At 37.9% G+C, this 23,078-nt stretch overlaps 1 protein-coding gene across 6 annotated transcripts in view; it reads left to right on the top strand.

Annotated features, from left to right (window-relative positions):
- Window positions 1-23,078, top strand: part of Ltbp1 (latent transforming growth factor beta binding protein 1) — a 389,795-nt gene that overhangs the window by 320,245 nt on the left and 46,472 nt on the right. For 3 of the 6 annotated variants that reach the window (XM_015479779.2, XM_048804569.1, XM_015479783.2), the window contains one exon: window positions 22,737-22,862. The exons of the other annotated variants lie outside the window; for them this stretch is intronic. In XM_015479779.2, the coding sequence (XP_015335265.2) occupies window positions 22,737-22,862 (126 nt within the window). The remainder of the gene's footprint in view (window positions 1-22,736; window positions 22,863-23,078) is intronic. 6 annotated transcript variants of the gene reach the window in all.

Raw genomic sequence — 23,078 nt, 5'->3', positions numbered from 1 at the left:
TTAGAAAAGACCCCACGTGAATGCACACGTGCTTCTGAAGAGCACACTGTTCCCCAGCTGAGGAGGGTGCTAGCCTATCTGGGTGACCAGTAAAACAGATCTGCAGTCCCCACATTCCTGAGAGGCCACTTTGCTTCTTCACTTAGCTCTCAATGATGAGTTATAAAGTCTTCCATCTCTGAGAAGTGATCCAAGATACAATGGCTGGCTCTTGTGCCATGAAAAACTATATTCAGAAAAAAGTAAGTCACGTCCAGTGCTCACGAATCAAAGCTATTGTTCCAGATGAATACACCAAACATAAATATATCCATATTTATTTTGTCTTTTGTACTCAACTGATTTTTCTTCTGTAACTTTCTAAACACTGATTTCTGCAGCCCAAGAGTTATATAATCTCTCTAATTTAGTTACAGTTCTAATTTTGTTGGTCATGTACTTGGCAAAGACTTGGATTTAAAAATGTGTCTTTAGAAACCTTCTAATGCTTTATAAATTACTCATTGAGCATTCTCTCTTTGATACTTGGTCTGTATCTTATTCCAAAAACTGGACAATTTTATGAGTAATAAAATAGGTAATTTAGTATATTATGCTGATATATGGTAGTATAACTAGAAATCTTCCTAATTATTAAGCATGCTATCCTCTTTCTTGAAAAAGTTCTGCAAGGATTTCACTTTTTATGGGCTTGGTCTAGTGTACTAAATTGGTCTAAATTTTCTTTTGTTGGACTTAGTCTGAAGCTTATGGCAGTAGTACTATGTCCTGATTCTACCCCTGGCTTTGGTGTACGACAAAGCCAGCTCATGTGATCAGCATTTAGTAATGGAGCTGATGTGCACAGTACTTGAATTAACACTGACAAGTGGCTGGCACCCTTATCACATACCCGATCGCCAGCTTCCCTCCAAGCCTCTGGTGAGACTGGCTGAAGCACTGTTGGTGCAAGGGCTGGCATGTCCTGCTCCAACAAGATGAAGAACCCAACATAGCTGAAAGGAGAGGGGTCCCTCCCTGATTACCCATGCCTTGGACAATAGAAGGGCAAATTCTGTCATTCTGAACAATCTGAATTAGCACGATAAGTTCTATAGAAACATTAGAGGTACCATGGGGTCCTCCTTTTCCCTTGCTCCTGGGAACAGTACATGGGGTGGGAAGCAGAAATACCTTGGTTCTCTCACATGAGATAAAGAACAGTGTCACTGGAGTTCTAGTGACGTGGGAAGAAGTAGGTCAGTGAGTTCTTGTTATCATTTTATTTATTCACTGAAACATTAGCTGAGTGTGTCTGGGGCCAGGCACAGTTCTAAGGGAAGAACACACACAGTTTGTGTCCATAGGGAGACTGCATTCCAGGAGAGGAATCCAGGACACATACATAAATAATACATGTAAGATAACTATGTGTTTAAAGAATATGACATTGTTGCACTTTGTGGATACAATTAAGTATAGGATGTGACATACCATATATAATAAAATGGTTAGTTATTTTTCTCAAACCCCAGAGTTGGATGCCAGGAAAACATGTGGCAACAGGAGGCTTTGGATCGAGGTCCTCCTCTGTGTTCATGGGACATCTCTCAGTTGTAGTTCATCTCCTCCTGCCACCTTCTTTTCATGCTGTTTTAGTTTTTTTTTTTTTTTTTTTTCCTGCTGTGACTAAAGGACCCAACCAGCATAATTGTAGAGGAGGAAATGTTTATTTGGATTTCAGAGGTCTTAGTCCATAGAAGGCTGGCTCCATCCCTCGGGACTCAAGGTGAGGCAGGACATCATGGCAGAAGAGTTTGGCGGAGGCAAGCACCTCACATGAAGACCAGGAAGCAGGGAGAGAGTTCACTTGGCACATACAAATACATACCCAAAGCCACACCCCAATGCCCACCTCCTCCAGCCACACCCTACCACTTCAGTTACCACTCAGTTAACCCCTACCAGGGGATTAAATCACTGATTGGGTTAAGACTCTTACAGCCCAATCATTGCTCCTCCAAACCTTCTTGCATTGTCTCATTGTGTGAGCTTTTAGGGGACACCTCACATCCAAACCATCATACACCCTCTAGCCAAAGCTTTTGTATTGTGGATAAAAAGGAAGTTTTTCAGTTCTTACTCCTTTCACTACCTTGTACCCCATCTTACCACATCTACTTGTTTGAAAAAAATCCCCAGTTCTTTTGCTCTTTGCTTTTTCCTGATGTCATGGAATTTTAATCCATAGGAGATATTTGCCATTGTGTTCATAAGCTGAGTCTGGGGATGGTTTTCTCATTATCAGCAGAATGTGTGTGAGTGGAAGAGAGGAGCAGTCGGATTCCCAAGGGTCACCATGTCTGCCCCCTGGTCTCTGATTTTGTGACACTTCTGACACATGTCCCCTTCTACCCTGCACTTGGCTGGAAGTGACTGTGCCCTCCCCTTTATTGTGTGCAGTTGAATGAGAGTTTGACCCCAGTAGAGTTGGGGATATATCTGTCTTTGAGTTTTAGAGTGCCCTCCAGCCCCCCATTCCTGTGATAAAGTGACCATGTTGGTCTCAAAGGGACCCTGTGGTCACCCAGCCACTCGATGGGGCACCACAGCTTGCGGAAGTTGGGCATCTTTTCCTCCACTGTTTGCCCTGCTTGGCCGTCATGATGAGGTGGGCTTCCAAACTTTGCCGAAATCATTTACCAAGTCCTGATCTTTGAAAGGCATTCTCATTCATTCGTATATCCCACAAATACTTATTGTTAATGATGTGCCAGCCACTGTCCTAAGTACTGGGGCTATGCCACTGAACAGCAACAACACACACACAAAAAAAGGTCCCTGATTTCTTGGAGGCAGTAAACTGATGATGAGTAAGACATATAAGATGTTAGAGTGATAAAGCTCATGAGAGAAGGAAAACAGAGTTAAGTAAGGAAGAATTTGAAGGTAGAAGGGATGCTGGTATGATACTAACTAGGGAGGTCAGACCTAATCAGTGCATTAATCCCCTGTTAGGGATTAAGTGGTTGGTAACTGAAGGCAGATAGGGTGTGGCTGTAGGAAGTGGGTCCCAGGAGCCCTGCCTTTGGGTTCCTATGAGCAGAATTCTCTCTTTGCTATCTGGTGCCATCTCCTGAGCTGCTTCCCTCTGTTGTGTTCTTCCACCATGATATTCTCCTCACCTCTATCTCAAAAGTATAGAGTCAGCTGACCATGGACTAAACCTCTGAAACTGTGAGCACCGAATAAACTTTTCCTTCTCTAAAATAGTTCTTTGGTCACAGCAACAAAAAATTTGACCAAAACACTGAGAGACAGCAGTGGGGGAGAAGAGGATCTATGGAAACTATAATTTTGTTAGGAATCTAAAAAGCTTTTTAAAATAGTCTGTTTTAAAAATCAGACATCATTCTGGCATTAAATAATTTTTATTGGAAAGGAAAAAATCAAAGCCTTTCATTTTGATTCTGTATTTCACTCCTGTGTTTCCCTCCCCTGGATGAGGATGGTGTTATTGTTTGTCGTTTTTCAAAATAAGTACCCTGGACTGAGTAAGCGATAAGCAGGTTCAGCTCATAGTTTTCAAAACTATTTTAATGTTGATTGTGAATTTGAGACCTACCAGATTGAGGGGGGACTTGTTGTAACATTCAGCCAGAATTCTAACTCATACGGCATTTTACCCAGAGTATGCACAGAATTAAGTCCTGTCATTAAAGACCTGTAGAGAGTCTAACCCTGTAATCCTTTAAGGTATTTCCTATGAAATCACTCATTGATAATGTATTTATCAAAAAGGGAAAACATAACAAAAGCACTTGGTAAAGATGGTTGGCTTCTTGAACCTTACAGAGAGCAGCAGTGTCAGTAGGACTTAGGCTCCAAACTCTCAGGCTAATTTTGTGTTCATTGACAACCAGAAAGCACAGTAAGCGCAACTTCACCGCATCAAAGAAAGAGTGAATTGGGAGCAAGTGTGGTTTGTGTTCATATCTTCAGGTACATTTTCTATGAACAGTGTAGAGTGAACGTCTAAAACCCTTCTTGACCATGCTCCAAAGCAATTGGTGGTTTTGTGGCATGAAGACAGAACTCATATCCATCATTAAGAGAAAATATTTTTGAAAATGATTTAGCCAAGTAGGACACCAAAGTGTTCTGACACAATAATATATTACATCTGGCTGCTTGGCCCAAAGATTTTTAGGGTTTTTTTTTTTTTTTTTTAGTAATTTTAGGGTCTGAAATTGAAAAATCTAAGTGAATACAAATTGAGTGCTTCTTACCTTTCTAAAGGGAGTTTGACTGTAGGATCCACTGCCTCTCACATGTAAAAAGGAGAAAGGCTCAGTCAACATTCCAGGTAAAGGAAGGGGCTTCGAAAGGGCTCCTGTTCACACTCACTCTTCCTGTGAATGTACTTCTGCAGAAGTGAGTGGAAATGGATGTTTAAATCATTAGGGAGAGAGCTGAGGAAATTTTGCTGGAATAAGCTGTTTTTGGACCTGGAATACAGATTTTCCATGCATTGCTTGTCTTCTGTATATCAACATTGGTATGAAGAAATTCATAACAGAAGCAAAACACCCAAGAGCTCTCCCCTAAGCCTTTTCATCACCGCTGACCTTTTACGACCCCAGAGCTATGGAAAATCAGCTCTTCATAGAAGGAGAAGTAAACACTTTCCTTGCAGCCAAAAAAAGTAGACATGAGATTGCCAAAAAGCAAAGCCTGTGAAGAGGCGAGCTGACCCTGTGCACCTCAGACACACCCGCCCTGCCCTGGGCACTGGGCGTTATACAGCTTGTTGGTGAGTTTATGTCAGTTACAACCAAAGCTGTTAATAACAACGGAAGGTCATAGAAGGCCATTGTGAGTAGTATTTTAGTATTCTAGATCTAAATTGTAATGTGTCTTATGTCCATTCCAGAAACTGTAGCTTATTAGGCATCTTACTTATAGGCCATTCAGTTTTATTCTCTGGATGAGTGGACTGGAGGTAGTTTGTATATTTTATTCTGTGACTTTATTAAAACAATAGCAATGATGATGATGATGATGATAATACCGTCTAGCATTCATTTAGTTGTTGTTCTGAGCCAGGTACTATGCTAAATGCATTATACCTTTTATTTCCCATTTAATTTTCACAACAAACCAAAAGGCTAAGTATTAATCAATATGCTTTTAGCTGCAATAAACATCTTGAAATGAGGAAATTTATTATGCTAATAAGAAGTACCAGAGATTGCCACTTCTCATATCCTTGGTGTCTTTATTCAAATGCTGCTTCTCAATGAGCCCTTTTCTGACCTCCTCTTCTCAGACTGTCTCTCCTCTTAATGAATTCATTCACTTTCTGTTTCTCTTTTTTGTTTTTTATACTTATTGCCACCTTATTCTACTTCTTTTTGGATTTGCTATTCATTGTCAGGCTCTACTGCTAAATTCTTAAAGCCAGGGAGACACGGATCGTATTCTGTACTGTTCAGATCTCTTTATGCCACTGGGAATAGTTAAGTTAGGAATATTTGTGAATGGATGAATGAAGGGAGAAAGAGTGATCTATAGTTCATCCTGGACTATTAGGAAACATCTGTAATAAGATCACACATCGAGTGTGTTGTACGCTTTTATAAAGCCTTCCCTATTTTCTGAAGACATAGTTCCGTAAAGCATACCCTGAATGACAGTTGGGTATAGTGGTAGTTGAGAAGTTCAGTTGTAGGGTTTTGAGTTCATGAGTTTGAACTCTTGCTCCAGCACTTGTAAGCTGTGTGAGTTTGGATAAGTTTCTAAAGCCCAAGGTGCCTCCATTCCCTTCTTGTAGAATGAGGTTAACAGTAGCCCCTCCGTGGACTTGAAGTGCACTGGCACACATCTACCTGGGGTGGAGCCTGGCCAGATAACATGCTCAGTGATCATAGTTATTGTCACTACCTTAGGGCTGGGGATGTGGCTCAGTGGTAGAGTGCTTGCTTGGCATGTGTGAGGCCCTGGGTTCAATCCCCAGCACCACAAAAAATAAACATAAAAGTTATTGCTATTCTTATACTGGTACCTTACTTGCTTCCTTAGTATGTGGGCATCTAAAAGAAGGGAGCATTTAACACCTATTTATTTTTTGCATTAGCAGTGCTTATAAAGTAGGCAACGTATTTAGGTTAAGTAAACACTTGTGAATGAAATTGGTAGTTACAAGTCCAGACCTGGATATCAACACATTACCATTTTTAAACTCAGAACTTATTTAAAGTCATGGAAGAGAGCGTAGTGACTTGTTTATATATAATTTTCTGTAATTGTTCATTCTTTGTTTCCCTTTGAGTTTCATATGGCTGATTGTCTCCATTTGCCCACCACGTGTTTCAAGTTTGAGATGATTGTTTCATGTGTCAGTTGCTGGTAAATTGACAGCTAATGCTGATGTTGTTTGCATTTGAACATTGGAGCTGTTATTTCTAGAGGTACATTGCCTACATTCTGTGGTTTCATAACTGATCTTTCTTGGCCTCCTATTTGAATATAGAAGGAGAAAAATTAGAATAGTAAAAAAATGACAACTTTTTTGGCTGATTTTATATTGCCGCAGGGGCCTATGTGTCAAAAAGATAAATCTGGGGTTTGGTATGTTTGGCCGATACTAAAGGCTTTCTTCTAGTCCTCATTAGCAGCACCTCTTAGCACAAGAAAGACTATATGAAAAGAAATGCACAGCCTGGCTCTACATTTAGAATAAATTTTTTAAAAACTTTGGGTATAAAAATGCAAAGCTATTAAATCAATGCAAATATAAAAACAAAATATATATTTCGCATATGTTGTCTTTTGTGATAGAGGAAACATGCAACTGAAACTCAGGATATTTTCCGTTAGTGTCTCAAGAACTTTTTCTGAATAGCATAGAATTTATTTATAATGGAGCTAAAACACTCTACTTTTTGTGACAGTCCATTATAGAATAATAAATTATAATTCACTACCTATAGGAGTATAAAATTGTTTTCTTTTTTTCTAAACAATTTGAAGGTGTGGTTTTATGTTTTTCCATTAAAATATTTAGAAGTACTTCATTTCTGTGTAAATTTAAATCCTTTGCACACACTTCCAGTTTTCATATAATATTCTCTCAGCCTTGGTGGGAAGAAAGAGGAAGAAAGTGTGCATTTTTAAAAATTCATGAATATACTCTGATTGTTTTTTTCCTCTAAAGAAAGACAGATGACTGTGTTTACAAGTTTTGCATTTGTGAAAAGAAAAACTGTTTTTGTGTTTTATTAAAAATATATTGCTGGGCTGGGCTTGTGGCTCAGAGTAGAGCACTTGCCTAGGATGTGTGAGGCACTGGGTTCAATCCTCAGCACCAAATAAAATATAATAAAGATATTGTATCCACATATAACTAAAAATTAAATATATATATATATATATATATATATATATATATATTATACTGGTTTTCTCAACCTAACTCAGAATTTTTTTCTTTAAACAGATGCTGAGTTTGGGCATTTTAACATGTAGTGTCAGGCTCTGTTGTACCAGCACACACATCCAGCGGCTTCCCCATGTAGCACCCTTAGCTCTACCCTGTATCTGTTCCCTTAGAAGGGATGATCCCAGCACAACCTGGATGCCTTTGAAGCTGCTTAATGACACAAATGACCTTTCCAGATATAAAACCTGAACTTTGCAAGTTCCCTCAGTGAGTAAAACTGTTTGGGTCAGACCACTTTTTCCGTTTTCTTGGTCATTTACAGAATGAGCTTGTCAGTATAGTTTAAATTGTAAAACTTGACAAACTCATTTTGGGTTTTATTTTCAAGCAGTTAATGTAGCATGACTTCATTCCTGAAGACTTTTATTCTTGACCTTAGTTTGGATGAGACAATCTTCTGTACAGTCATCCTACTTCTAAAGCCTATTGTGAATGAGAATCAGGAGTATATTTCACATACTTAAACCAATTTTAGGATGCTTTTGGGTGTTCAAAAAAAATCACAAAGTTTTAAAAAATCATTGATTCTATATTTTACCCTTATGTAAAATAGCATTTTACTAACTGTTTATTTTCAAATGTATGAATGTGCATGTGGAGTGGGGAAGGAGGCCAGGACTAGGAGCCACTTTTAGGGGCTCAGTGGGCTGTGGGAAGGGGCAGGGAGGTGAGTTCCCTGGGGAGCTAGGCTGATCCATCTCAGCACCTCAACATGAATGCTTGCCCATAAAATATGACCTACCTTCTGAAGGTGAAGTGCATCTAACTCCACTTCGCACTATTTAAATTGTCATAATTCCAAAGCCCCATATACTAGAATATTAGGGTTTCAGTCTATTCTGAATCTATAACAGTACTATCATAATTCTAAAATGGTGATAAAATGATTCTATCATAGTTCTCCATCACTTCTACAAGACTAAGAAACATTAGAATATTGGTTCACAGTATTTAAATAATGTCCTTGCCTTGCAATGGATAATGTAGAAATGTAGGTAAATTTTTAAGGAAAAATCTACTGAGTTACATATGTTCTCTTATTTTTGGTTGTATCCTTAAAAAAAAGTACCTTAACTTTATTTTGCAGTTAGAGAAAGATAAGTTTGGAATGACTTAAAATAAGCAGCTAGGAAGTGGTGATAAGGGTTATCATTCAGAGCTCCCTAATATTGAATCCAGTATGTAATCCACAATACCTCTTACCCATGGGAAATAGAGAAACAAAGTGAGCTTTTGAAATGGTAAGGCTTTTCTTCAGCCAGGAAATGCAGCAGTGGAGATTAGCTTCTTTTTAAATTGATGTTTGAAATGCATGTAGAAAAGTGCATAAATCATAGGGTACCATTTGCTAAACTTTTGCAGAGTCCCTCTGATCCATCCCTCAAACTTCCTGATGATACTTCCTACCCTCATTCCCAGTTTCCCTGTGCCCCATTAACCATTATTCTGACTTTATCACTATGGTTTCATTTTGTCTGGTTTTGAACATTATATAAATGGAATCATATAACATGTTCTCCTTGATGTCTGGCTTTCTTCATTCAATATTATGATTATCAGCTTCATCAATCTAGTTTGCTGTGTCAGTTCATTTTTTTCACTGCTATATAGTAATTCATTTGGTGAATATTGTATAATTATGCATCTATTCTACAACTGATGGTCATTTGAGTTGCTTTAAGCCTGGGGCTATTGTGAATGAAGCTCCTATGGATATTCTTGAACATGTCTTTTGAGAGATGTGACCACTAATTTCTGTGGATATCGCCTAAAAGTTATATTGCAGTATAGTTGCTGGGTTCTAGATATAGCCAGATTTTCAGAGTAGTTCATGCTGCCATTAGTAAAGTGTGAGAGTTCTAGATCCACATTCTTGTCAGTAATAGGTACGTCATTCCTTTTCAGTTTAGCCATGCTAAGAAAAGGTGTCTTCTTCTAGTGCCAGTTCACATTTCCCTGCCGAAGACTAATATTTAACCACTTTTCAAACCCTTATTGAGTGTTGTTTCAGCTGTCAAATGCTATCAAAACAAAGCACACAAAAACAACTCTCTTAATGATAACCTCAGATAAACCCAAGTTCTTAATTTTAAGGAAATCCAATGTTTTAATTATTTCATTTGAGATCAGTATTTTGCATGTCCAAAATCTTTGCAAACCCTAAAGTCATTAAGAAACTTTTTTTTTTTTGGGGGGGGGTGGTTCTGGGAATTGAACTCAGGGGCACTCAGCCATTGAGCCACATCCCTGGCCCTATTTTGTGTTTTATTTAGAGACAGGGTCTCACTGAGTTGCTTAGAGCCTTGCTTTTGCTGAGGCTGGCTTTGAACTCTTCATCCTCCTGCCTCAGCCTCCCAAGCTGCTGGGATTCCAGGTACACACCACCACACCAAGCAAAGTATTCTTTTATGTTGTTTTCTGAAAATTTTTTCCTTTGAATTTTACATTCAGATTCATAATTCACCTGAAACTGAGTTTTGTTTTTGCCATAAAATCGAGATCATGATTTCCTTTTTTTCCTAGATGAATGTCACATTGAGTCACCAGTACTTACTGAAAACAGTGCCCTTTTCCCACCAATTTGCAACTGTGCAAGAGGTCAAATATCTGTGAGCCTATTTCTGGTTGACTCCATTCTATAGGTTTATTTATTTATTCTTGCACCAATATCACATTGTTGGGCTGGGATTGTGGCTCAGCGGTAGAGTGCTCGCCTAGCAGGGGCGGAACCCGGGTTCAATCCTCAGCACCACATAAAAAAAATAAAGGCATTGTGTTGTGTCCATCTACACCCAATATCACATTGTCTTAATTATAATAGCTTAATAATGGATTTCAGTATTTGTTGCTGTAAGTGATAAATTCTTCAATTTTGTTTTTTAGTTTGTCATAGATGTTCTTGGCCTTTTGTATTTCTGCAGAGATTTGATAATCAGATTAACAGTTTTCAAACACAGATTTAAAAAAAAAAAACTATCCTGGGAATTTTATTTGAATTGCATTGAATCAGTAGACCCATTTATAGTGATTTAGCATTTTACAATACTATCTTCCACTTCATAAATATAACACATTCCTCTATTAGGGCTTTTTCTTTCTCTTGGTGTTTTGTAGCAGTTTTTGTGTAAAGTCTGCAAACTTTCTTAAACACTTATTCCTAGACATTCAGTATTTTTATGTTGTTGTGAATAGCATTTAAATTTTTATCTTTGTAATTATTTTAGTATAAAATTTGTTTTTTGCACATTGACCTTTTATCCATGATCTTATTAAATTCACTTGATAATTCTGTTATCTGTAGATTCTTCTGGATTTCCTGCTTATACAATTATGTTTTACAAGTCATGCTAGTTTTATACTTTCTACTTTTTCTTGTCTTAGAGCCCTACATAGGATGTCTACTACAATGCTTATTACAAGTGATGACAGCTAGTTTTCCCATCTCACTTCCGATCTCAGCAGAAAAAGTACTCAATATTTCTTTAAGTATGATGTTCACCATAGATTAAACAAAAAGATATTTTATCAGATATGGAAATTTCTTTTCATTTCTGATTTGCTAAGGGTCTTTATCATGATTGTTTTGAATTTTAATATATCTTTTTTGCATCTATTGAAATAATTACATTATATTCTTCTTTTTCTGTTAACATGGTGAATTATATTAACTAGATTTTTAAATAAGAGTTTATTTCTGGGCCCCCATCTAAGCACAAGTGGTCTAGTGCTGATGATGTCAGTCTGGAGTACTGAGACCCAGAGTATATCTATCTCGTCACTGCTATTCTTGACACATGGTTTCTACATAATGATCCAAGAGGGTAGTTTTAGTGGCCCCCATTACATACATAGATAGCCATATTCATTATTTAAAGTGAAATCCCCTCACATTGTTATAATAAACCCAACAGTCATGATATGTTTTCCTTCTAATATATCATTGGGGTCAAATCGCTAATATTTTGTTTAGAATATTTATATCTGTACTCACGAGGAAATTTCATTTACTTTTCCTTCCTTTTCATATTCTTATAATTTGTGGAGTAAAGGTTGTTCTAGTCTCATAAAATGAGTTTGTAACTGTCCCCTCTGTCTGGTCTAAGGAAAACATTGTGTAAGGTTGGTGTTACATCTTCCTCAGATTTCTTGAAGAATTCACCAGTGAGGTAATTTGTGTCTGGAGTTTTTGTTTGTTATGGATATGTGTTGTGAATGACTTTTACTTGCAGTTAATATTTCTTTTCATAGACTTTAGACTTTTGACTTTTCTTCAGTTTGGGAAAGTTTTTTTTTCAAGGAATTTATCCATTTAAGGTAAAATGTCAAGTTTGCTGGCACAAAGCTGTTTATAATACCTCCTTATCTTCTCTGTAGAATGTGTAGTAATGTTTTTCATTTTATTATTTCAGTAATTTTTGTGCCTTCTCTGTTTTGATCTTAACCAGTCTTCCTAGGAATATTAATCTTGGCAAAGAAACAGGTTTTATTGATTTTTTTCTCTATCTTTTTTACTTTGTTATTTTCTGCTTTTTTATTTATTATTTTTCCTCTCTGCTTTCTTTAGGTTGAAATGGACTTTATATCTACAGTCTTACAATAGATCCTTAAACCATTAGATTTTCAAATTTCTTCTCTAATATGTATGCTTATGGTTATAGATTTCCTTCCAAGAATCCAAGAATGACATTTTCTGCATCCAGAACTTTTGATGTGTTGTATTTTGCCTTTCAATTATATTTTTATTCCAGTTCATTGTCATTTCTTTTCTTTGGGCCAATGAATTATTTAAAAATATTTTGCTTACTTTTCAAACAGTGGGGGATTTTCTAGTTACTTTTTTTGTTATCAGCTTCTGCTTTAATACATCTGTGCTCAGAGAACATACTCTGCACAACCTCATTCCTTGAAATTTGTTGTGGCTTGAAACTTAAAGTAGATGCCCATTTAAAGTATACATGTTTGGGCTGGGGATGTGGCTAAAGCGGTAGCTCGCCTGGCATGCGTGCGGCCCGGGTTTGATCCTCAGCACCACATACAAGCAAAGATGTTGTGTCCGCCGAAAACTAAAAAATAAATATTAAAAAATTCTCTCTCTCTCTCTCTCTCTCTCTCTCTCACTCTCACTCTCTCTAAAAAAATAATAATAATAAAGTATACATGCTGTGGTTTTTAGTTTGTTCACATTACCACAATCAATTTTAGAGCATTTTCATCATCCACACAAGAAACTCCATAATCATTTTTTTAAAGAAATAAATTTTTTTATTGTTGGTTGTTCAAAACATTACATAGTTCTTGATATATCATATTTCACACTTTGATTCAAGTGGGTTATGAACTCCCATTTTTACCCCGTATACAAATTGCAGAATCACATCAGTTACACATCCATTGATTTACATATTGCCATACTAGTGTCTGTTGTATTCTGCTGCCTTTCCTATCCTCTACTATCCCCCCTCCCCTCCCCTCCCCTCCCCTCTTCTCTCTCTACCCCCTCTACTGTCATTCATTTCTCCCCCTTGTATTAGTTTCCCCTTTCCCCTCACTTCCTCTTGTATGAAATTTTGTATAACCCTGAGGGTCTCCTTCCATTTCCATGCAATTTCCCTTCTCTCTCCCTTTCCCTCCCACCTCTTATCCCAGTTTAATGTTAATCTTCTTCTCATGCTTTTCGTCCCTACTCTGTTCTTAGTTACTCTCCTTATATCAAAGAAGACATTTGGCATTTGTTTTTTAGGGATTGGCTAGCTTCACTTAGCATAATCTGCTCTAATGCCATCCATTTCCCTGCAAATTCTATGATTTTGTCATTTTTTAATGCAGAGTAATCCCCATTTCTCTCCCCAGCCTCAGTCACTTATTACTTTTTAATCTCTCTCTCTCTCTCTCTCTGCCTATTTGATACATTTGTTTTTATAATCCTCCTATCTAACTGTAATTACATGTCTTTTCCCCAACCTCTCTCTATCCCCTTACCCAATCATCTCAGCCTCTGGTATCCACCATTCTACTCTTTACTTCTATGATATTAACTTTTTCAGTTCCATATAAGCGAGATCATCTGGTACTTATCTTTCTGTGCTTGGTTTAATTCACTTAACAAAATATCCTCCAGGTTCATCCATGTGATTTATATTTTTAAAGTATATATCGTACAGGATACTGGTTAGAAAGGGGATTAGAGGCGCAAGAGAAAAGTCTATATTGTCTTCATAGTTCCTCCCAGACACACTGGTCACTGAGACTACAGGAGTGACCCTACTGATCCCATTAATCAATGGAAAGAAATGGATGTCTGAAGAAATGTTTTGGAGATAGAAAATGATACTGGTTTAGAACTTAATGTTGGATTGAGTGCATGGCATGAAGGAGAAAGAGCATTGATAGACCATAGATTCTGCTTTAGCAAGTAGATATTTGGCAGCACTATTTGCTGGCGTGTTTCAAAATGAAGCAGTTTTTTTTTTTTTCAAGTCAAGGGTATGATTTGAAGATATTAAGTTGCAGTTACTTACAAAATATTCATGGGAATGTGTCAAGTGCCAATCGAACCACATTAGGTCTAGTGTTGAGAAGTCTGAACTGGAGGTAAAAACTGGGAATCATCAGATTAGAATGGATGAGTCCACCAAAAGAAATCATAGAATGAAAACAAAAGAGGGTTGAGGATTAAACCCTGAGAAGCTTCAGCATGTATGTGTCAAATAATGAAGATTGTCTAGGGGTAGATCAAAGATTAAAGGGAAACCTAGGAGCTCATGGGAAACCAAGGGGAAGAGATACTTCAAAAAGAAGATCTGGGCCGACTGTACTGAGTACTACTGAGAGGCCTACTAAGGTGACAATCAAGAAGAATCCTTTGGGTGATCTCATGAAGAGTCATTTCAGTGAAGTTTTATATTTAGGAGCTATCCAAGCGGGAATGAAGACTGAAGGAGTGGGCAACGTGCGTAGAAGTGTCAAGAACCTTGGTTTTGTAAAGGTGGGGGTGAGAAATACAGATTATGGTGCAAGGAGACTGATCATTTCTTTTTAAAATGAGAAACAGCAGAAAATGTTTGATCCTGATGAAATGATCCAAGAGAGATAGATAGACAGGGAAAGTTGGAGATGCAAGGAGAAGGGGGCCAGCTGGAAAAGCAAATAACTGGAGAACATAAGCATGGACAGGCTTCGCAGGAATGTGGCCAGAGCCCTTTTACTGTTATCCATGGAGAAACACTGAAAAGATTTATGCAGAGAGTTATTTAATTAGATTATTTTAATAGGTAAATCTTTCTGTCATTATGGGTGATGAATTTGAGGTCCTGATAAGTGGCTGAAAGCACCCATTTGGGAGACCATTGCAGGAACCTGGGTGAGAGATAGTAAGGCCCCCAAAAGGTTGGAGCATAGGTGAGACTGGGGGTACAACCAAGAGATAAGTCAAAAGAGTGTGGTGATTGGATACTTCCCACATTTTTAGATTAAAAATATAGATGTCTAGGCTGATTTTCAACAGAATGTCTTTATGAATGAGGAATATATGTTGGCAAGCAAATGGTTGATAAAAATCAGAGGAAAGTTGTTTTGTTTCTTTGGTACTCACAGCTGCTTGCAGAAATCAAATGGAAGGCTTGTCTCTCTAATTTTTTTTAAAGAATAACTTTAAGTAAATCTCTTTGAAGGTAGTATATCTTAAAGCTATGTGAGGAAAATCTCTCATTGGCAGCCTTGTCTTCTAGAATTTAGGCACTAGAAAGTTGACCTTGAAATAATTTGCTACCTCTGTCGTTTCTTATTGCTTATCTCAGGCCGCTGGCTTTTAAAACAGACTTGTAACCATCAAGGTCACCACGTTTTTTTCCTGCACTTCTCTATCAGGCAATGGCATGGTGGTCAGACCCTGCACAATGACATCTTTTCTACTGTTTTCTGGCTCATCCATATTTCTCAGAACTAAGTTATTTTCCGTAACACATAACGGACCGTATTCTCCAGACTTCTTGATGTTGCCGGACCTCAGTGGACCTTTTTTAAAAAGTTCCACAATATCCTATTGTATTGTCTGGACTATCTCCAAATCCAGTTTTTAATTTCCTATTGGCTAAATTTTATTTTATTTTATTTTTTTCTTTTAGGCCTTGCGCTCATCTTCTGCTTATTGCTGGCTTCCCTCCTATGCTGTGAGAGAGACCTTAATCTCTTTTGGGCCAGCAGCCATGCCATTTAAAAATTCCTTTGGGCAGCTCTTCAGCTGGTTTTGCATCTCGTGGCCCCATTTCTTGGCTGGGCTGTACTTTCTCCTTCCTGGCCTCTGTTCCTTTCAGCAAGGAGTCTGAGGGCGGCATTTTCCCTAAGCAGAAACCCTACATCCTTTCCAATGTAAGGCCCTTTTTTGTATCTGTTTTCCTAAGATTCTGGCATCAAATATTTAACCAATTGCAGTTGGTCAGGAAGCTCTTGGCTGAAACAGTGGGTCATTTCCTTTTAATAAAGAGACTGGAGAACACCAATGCTGGATGTGGTCCTGGTCTTGCTGAGGCTGGCACGCTGTTGCTGCCTGCCGTGCTGTCTTCTAAAGGTCTTCTAGAAGGTCATTTTCTTTGGGGCCTACCACACCTCTGGTGTTTTTATTTTGAGTATGATGATGCTTCTAGTTTTAAGGACAAAGATGCTGAGAAGAGGAGGTCCTTGACTAAACAACCAGTCAGTAAATGATGAGTCAGTGAGTAGCAGAGACTATATTCTGACTCCCATCTTCATAGTGAACAGATGCCAATATGTGCTTTTTGGGCTCACAGTGTGGTCAGTTCTATTCATCATGCAGGAGGAAGCTGTTCCAGCAATCACTATGCTAAGAGCTGGTGGATGGTTTAGAGCCACCAACTTTGATTCAGAAGATTGTTCCTTGATAAGACTCCATTCCTTACCCAGCTCTGCCTCTAACTCCTGTGTGATCTTGATGTGAGTCCATTCCCCTTATTAGACCTCAATTTTATAACTCTTAAAATAGAGAGGCTGAACTAGATAGTCCCAAGTTTCCTTTTAAGTCAAAATGGACCGTGTGATTCATCTAAATATGTTCTAACAATATTAGAAAACAATGTTTTTCTCAGCTGAACAATAACTATGGAAATTTTCTTGTGAACAATTCATTACCAAAAATGACAGTCACATCCCACCACCCAGGTCCCTGGAGTATATCCTGGCAGCAGAAGGGAGGCTCATTAGTGAGCTCTTCCCCAATAAGAAGGTGTGTTCTGTCAGAACTGGGAAGAAGGAAATCAGCAAAGTGCAAATGTTGAGCAACTGAAAATTAAAATTTAAAAAAAAACTAATGAATGTGCCTTAAAAAAGATACCACTTTGCTAACAAAATGGACACAAATATATCTTTCTTATGATACTCATAGATTTTTCCAAACATATTATAGGAAATATTGTACAGTTGGTGGCACCATTGATGCTTGTTATGAAGTCCATTGTCAGGGTCTTTAAACACTTTTTTTTTAGTTTCTTAGATAGTAAACAGGTTTAACTAGACTCAATCCCCTTTACAAAATCAAGCTCTTTTTTCATACTTTTTTTCTAATTTCATAATTCACCTTACCAAATGTTTGACCTTAACCATTACTTAAGATTGGGGTGCATGGTTAGAGTTCTGTTCTAATATGTTGAATCCCTGATAACAATCAGTAGGTTTTGAAAAGTGTATTATTATTGAGAAAGTGTATTAAGTAAAAAAACATGTGGCATAGCAAACTTGACTTATGAAACAGGTCAGTGCTTAAGATCCTCAAAAGTATGAATCTTTCAGTCATTGACAGCATTGTTACTTTTTTCCTGCATTTTTATTAGTGCATTATAATTGTACATAATGATGGGATTTATTGTTACACATTCGTACATGCACACGATGTAATATAATTTGGCCAATAGCCCTCATTCTGCCACCCCTCCTATCCGCTGGTCCCTTTCCTCTCCCTTTGATTTTCATGTGATCACAACCCATCTTTCCATTTCTGTTTCCTAACTTCCACTTATGAGAGAAAATATACAACCCTTGACCTTATGATTAGCATAGTGATCTCAAATTCCATCTATTTTCCTGCAAATGACATAATTTCATTTTTCTTTATGGCTGAATAAAACTCCATCATATACATATGTCACATTTTCTTAATCCATCTGTCTGTCAGTGGATACCTATGCTGGTTCCATAGTTTGCTATTGTGAATTATGCTGCTATAAACATTGTTAAGCATGTATCACTATAGTATGATACTGACTTTTTAATTCTTTAGGATAAATACTATGAAGTGGTATACTTGGGTCATATGGTGGTTCCAATGCCTAGTCTTTTCAGGAACCACCATACTGATTTATAGTACTAATTTATAGTCCTCCAATAGTATGAAAATGTTCCTTTTTCTCAACATCCTCTCCTGCATCTATTATCGCCTGTATTCTTGATGGCTGCCATCCTAACTGGTGTGAGATGATTTGCATTTCTCTAGTTGCTAGTGATGTTGAACATATTTTCATATATTTATTAGCCATTTGTATTTCTTTCTTTCCTTTTTTTTTTTTCTTGGAGAAGCATCTGTTTAACTTATTTGCCCATTTATTAATTAAGTTGTTGGGGTTTTTTTGGTGGTGTTTTTGAGTTCTGAATGTATTCTAGATAATAATCCTCTGATAGCAGAGTAGACATTACTCCTTTTAAAATGAGCTACTCGTAGTTCCAGTCACCTGGAGCTGTGTTCCACTTCTACAAATTTAGGTAATTTGTTACTGAGGAATTTACTTCAGTAGCCCACTGTGCTTGCTCAGTGTATTCTTTCTCAGTTTCAGTTCCATTAAGTTATGAATATTTTTATCCATCTTTTCCAGTGACTAATATAAAGAACAAACACTTGCATGAGAAATCAGAAAGTCCTGTGATAGCATACCTAATTTGTCTATGTTGACAACTGAGAGGATTGCTAGAAATCACTCCAACAGGTCACATATCCTTGGTATGACTAGGGATGATCTCATTCATGACTATTGAAGATACCTAAGCAAAATTGCTCTAGTAGTTTTAACATTAAGCAAAAAGAAAACATGATATTGAATGAGTCAAAATTTAGTTTCCTGTTCCAAATTCAGCTTCAGCAAAACAGGAAAGCTTTCACTTGTTCAGAGTAACAATGGAAAAATGTTTCAGAGAACTCACATCATCAAAGAAAATTCTAATGGAATAATGTACTTTTTATATAGGTCATTAGAGAAGTGAAAAAAAGTGTTGTCCTCTTATTAAGCTATTACCTCACCTCATTGTTGAAAACATGAAACTTCAGAGAGCTACATTATATCGTTTTTATAAAATATTAGTTGTTGAAGAGCTAGAGTCCAGCAGGCATGTCTCGTTATTTTTTCCTATTCATTCAAATCCAAGGTATTGCTCATCTAAACTTTCTCGGTTAATCACTGTTACAGTAAGTCTGAGTCTGCAAGACGTCCAATAATTCATAGGCAGCTTGGGGCTTGTTCATCTTCAGGTCAATTATTCACTTCCTGTACTAGTGATTAGTAATAAGAAATACTCATCTGCTGTAATTGTGTAGACTTAATACAAAGAAAGCCAAGACATTTTACTTTAAGAATCTAGACCCAAATGCTAGTTGGTTTTTAGTGGCTGCTTTTCTTCCCTCCTCCCAGAAATAAACTGCTGGTGAGGGTTAGTCAAAGGCCCCCCACATTAAAAAAAAAAAATAGTGGCCCTGATAAACATAACAATAACACAAAATGCTCTGGGAGCAGAGAGGAGGGATCCTGAAATCCGCCCACTGGTAGCTAAAGAAAGTATCATGGAAGAGGTGTCCCTTGGGCTGACTTGGAGTTTCTGAGTAAAGCCAAGGCTGATAGGGGTAGGGATTCAGCAGGAAAAGGAGTGTGCACCAAGTCAGTAGGAAATTAGAGACACTTGGTTTTCAAAGAACTCTAGCACCCCAACAGGGCTGGTGTGCAGCTTGGGAAGGAGGTTATCTACGCACTGTGACCAGAGATGTGCACAGGAGCCAGATGACAGAGGAGGCTTGTTGCTTTCCTAAGGAGGCCGTGGGGGGTCTCTAGCCAAGTGGAGATCCTAAACATTCTGAGTAAGGGGATGGCGTGGGCAAGGTCATGTTTTAGAAGGAGCACATTTGGCTGGGAGACGGACAATGAGGAGTGCCAAGAGATACAAGGGCAGGATAGGATGAGAAGGTGGAGAGAGGGAAAGATGACATCAGAATTTCTGGTTGGGTGACTGGTTGGATTCACTAATGAAGGGAACCTAGGGAGAAGTGGAGGCAAGGTGATGAAGGGAATGATCGGAAGTTATCATGGACATGTATGAAGGTTTTAGATAAAGAGCTTTAAAGACAGATGTTCGAGGCTTGGGAGAGACTGGGACATCATCAGTATATAAGTGCTACCTGAAGTTTCCAGCCTTAATTCCAGTGGTTCAAAGAATAACACAATCTGTTTGACAGTTGCCCATTTTAGGAAGTCTAAAATTAGCAGTGACCTATGTTAAGTGTTTAGACTACACAATACAGTTCCTGCTCACCACCGTATCAGTAAACAAGTTGTAATCCAGTGTTGAGCTAGCTAACATTCAAAGTCATCCAGATCAGATTCATTGAGTGTCTTTGTGTTAAATGCTGTGAGGGAGATTCATGTGTTTAGATATTTAAATAATTCATTTGTTTCAGTGATTTCACTGAGTTTTCAGTTTGCCTTAGGGAGATGAGCGAGAGGCAAGAAGGGAAGAATTGGAGTGAGAGAAATTTCCCACTAAGGGCAGAAAGTGAGTATTTTAGTAGGACAACAATGAACTCAACTTCAGGCTTGATAAAGTTTGACATTGCAGGAGCAGATCAAATAGAAATAATTAAGACTAAGAAATATACTTGGGAGAAGATCCTGGCTGAGAATGAAGATTTGGGATTCATCCCAAGGGTTGTGGTCACTGAAGTTAGAGAGCCTGGGAAGGGGGGAGGGGGGAGTACTGAGCTTGCGGCAGATCCCAGGGGTCTGAGCCTTGGCAGACATCCTCCTTGGGCTGTGAAAGGGCAGTGGCAAGCCAGAGTGGCTAAAAATTAATATTAATATTCTGCTATTGAACATGGAGAAGGAAGTGCTCAAGAACTGGGTGTTCACCAGACTTAGAGGTCAAGAGTGAGGGACTGGAAAATGATCAGCGGGTTTAATGAGTCTGTCATGGGTGCCTTTTCTCATAGGAGTTTCAGTGGGATAGAGAGGTAAGGAGTGAGATTGTAGGTCATTCAGGAGGGGGAGAAAGAGGAGCAGTAAGGGTAACATAGTTGGTGTGTAATGGATTATGCTTCTACATTATGCTTCTAAGCACTTTGTACATATTTTGTTTAATCCTCACAGTAATTGTAAGAACCAATATTATTATTAATATTATGCATCTTGTGACTAATATTTCTGTATTACAGAGAAGCTGTATAGTTAGCCCTTTGTAACTAATAGATCTGCATCTGGGGTTCAAAAATATTTGAAAAAAAATTGCAGCTATACAGAACATGTACAGATTTTTTAAAAGTGTCATCATTATTTTCTGAAGGATAGTTATAACAACTATATAGAATTTATACTGAATTGGGTATTATAAGTAATCTAGGGATAGTTTAAAGTGTATGAGAGGGCCTGGGGTGAGCTCAGGGTAAAGTACTTGCCTAGCATCTGCGAGACCCTGGTTGCCAAAGTGCATGGCAGGATGGACATAGGTTTTATACGAACACTGTGTCATTTTATATAAGAGAGTTGAAAATCCTTGGAACCAATTCCCAACAGATACCCAGGGATGACACATTGGGAAGTAAAACCAATGAGTGTGGCTGGTTCTTTTGAGACTTTTTGCAGAAAGGTTAAAACATGATCAAGTGAACACTTTTCAAGTCAACAGTTTTGAAGACAGCGGAAGGTCCCAGAGTGGAATAATAGAAGGTGGTAGAAAAGAGCACACAGGTGGAACTAGGGACCAGAGACCAGTCAGGATGGGAGAAAGGCCCATCCTTGAAGCCAGAGAGGACCATTATCTTCAAATTGAGAAAATCAGAAAAATGTTGACGCAGTTACTCACATTTTGCAATTCAGAAGTGTGATGGTGTGAATTTATGCTTGATAACATCAGTGTTGGAAAATTAGGAAGTCAGGCAGCTTCTGAAAAATTATTGACTTATCTTTGTATTCTTCCAGAAAATTTCTTCAACTTAGCTTTAAAAACTTTTTCGAAGAGAAAAGCTTGATTTTAATAACGTTAACTCCTCCTAAATTCTGTCATGTGAAATTTAACTTGTCATTCCCTTCATCATCTGTTACCTGATTTCATTATTTAAACATAAAAGTAAAATCTTCTTCACATATTTGCATTTCCTTAACTGTTTCTTTGAAAACCTATATTTTGGGGACTAAATGAAGAGGTGGCAACTGGAAGTGTACAATGTGACTGTGAACAAGGACAAAGGGAAGGAAGAAGTATGAAGAAAATTAGTAACTAAGGATCAAAAAGAAGAGCCCCAATCTAAAAATCCGCTGTAACTTTGTAATTAAGAGTTCCTGTTTATGAGAGCATTTTTATTAATGGAACGAAAAAGGTGCAGGGTCATTGTCTGCCATTAAGTTGATAGAGAACAAAATGAGTTCATAATCAGCTATTCACTTCAATAGCACTGACATTTAGGACCTCGAGTGGCTATAACTTAGGGACAGGAAATCTTTTCTCATGAGTAACTGCGCCTGGCTGGCTATTCTGCTGAATTCATCAGATCCTTTCTTGACTTCACAGGAATACAGTGTAGAAAAGATCAAGGTTGTCTGCAGGGTTGAGGAACCATTGCTTCTTGCTACCCACAACTCTGCCCATAGAGCAGTTGTTTTCATCTTTTCCTCTGTAGAACTATAACTCCCCTTGGAAATGAAGAGTGGAAAACATTTGGGAAATGCTGACCATGGCACTTGCAGCAGTCATTTCGATTTAAAAACATTTCCTGAGGAAAAGCAAATGTTTTCTCACAGACCCCAACGTTTTGCCTATTAAACCATTTTTGTCATCAAAACATTTTATTAATATGTAAAATGTTTGCAAAGTTCTTTCTGTGTAAACATGATCATTTCATACTAATCAGGTGTGCTGAGTACCTCTGTTCATCCATTAATATCCGGTGTTTGTCAGCCTGTGTTTGTTTTGTGTCTGATGTTAAATGTCTTTCTTGCAGATATTGATGAATGTGTAAACAACACTGTTTGTGACAGTCACGGGTTTTGTGACAATACAGCTGGCTCCTTCCGCTGCCTCTGTTATCAGGGCTTTCAAGCCCCACAGGATGGGCAAGGGTGTGTGGGTGAGTTTTTAGAATTTTTCTCCCAACATGTTCCATGTGTCCCTTTCTAAAAGTTATCAACAAGAGGAAATTTTAAACAGCAATCTTGGGCAGAATTTGCTTTTATCATATAAAATGAGATTGGGCAAATCCTGTGGCTTCTGAAATGGAGAGGAGCATTGATAATTACAGAAGTATGACTTTAAATTGAAGTATGTTTTTAAAGGACATGTGTTT

The sequence above is a fragment of the Marmota marmota genome, unplaced genomic scaffold (assembly GCF_001458135.2).
Source record: "Marmota marmota marmota unplaced genomic scaffold, marMar, whole genome shotgun sequence".
Classification (NCBI taxonomy): domain Eukaryota; kingdom Metazoa; phylum Chordata; class Mammalia; order Rodentia; family Sciuridae; genus Marmota; species Marmota marmota.
The sequence above is the reverse complement of the archived record's forward strand: the minus strand, read 5'-3'. Positions and strand labels throughout refer to the sequence as shown.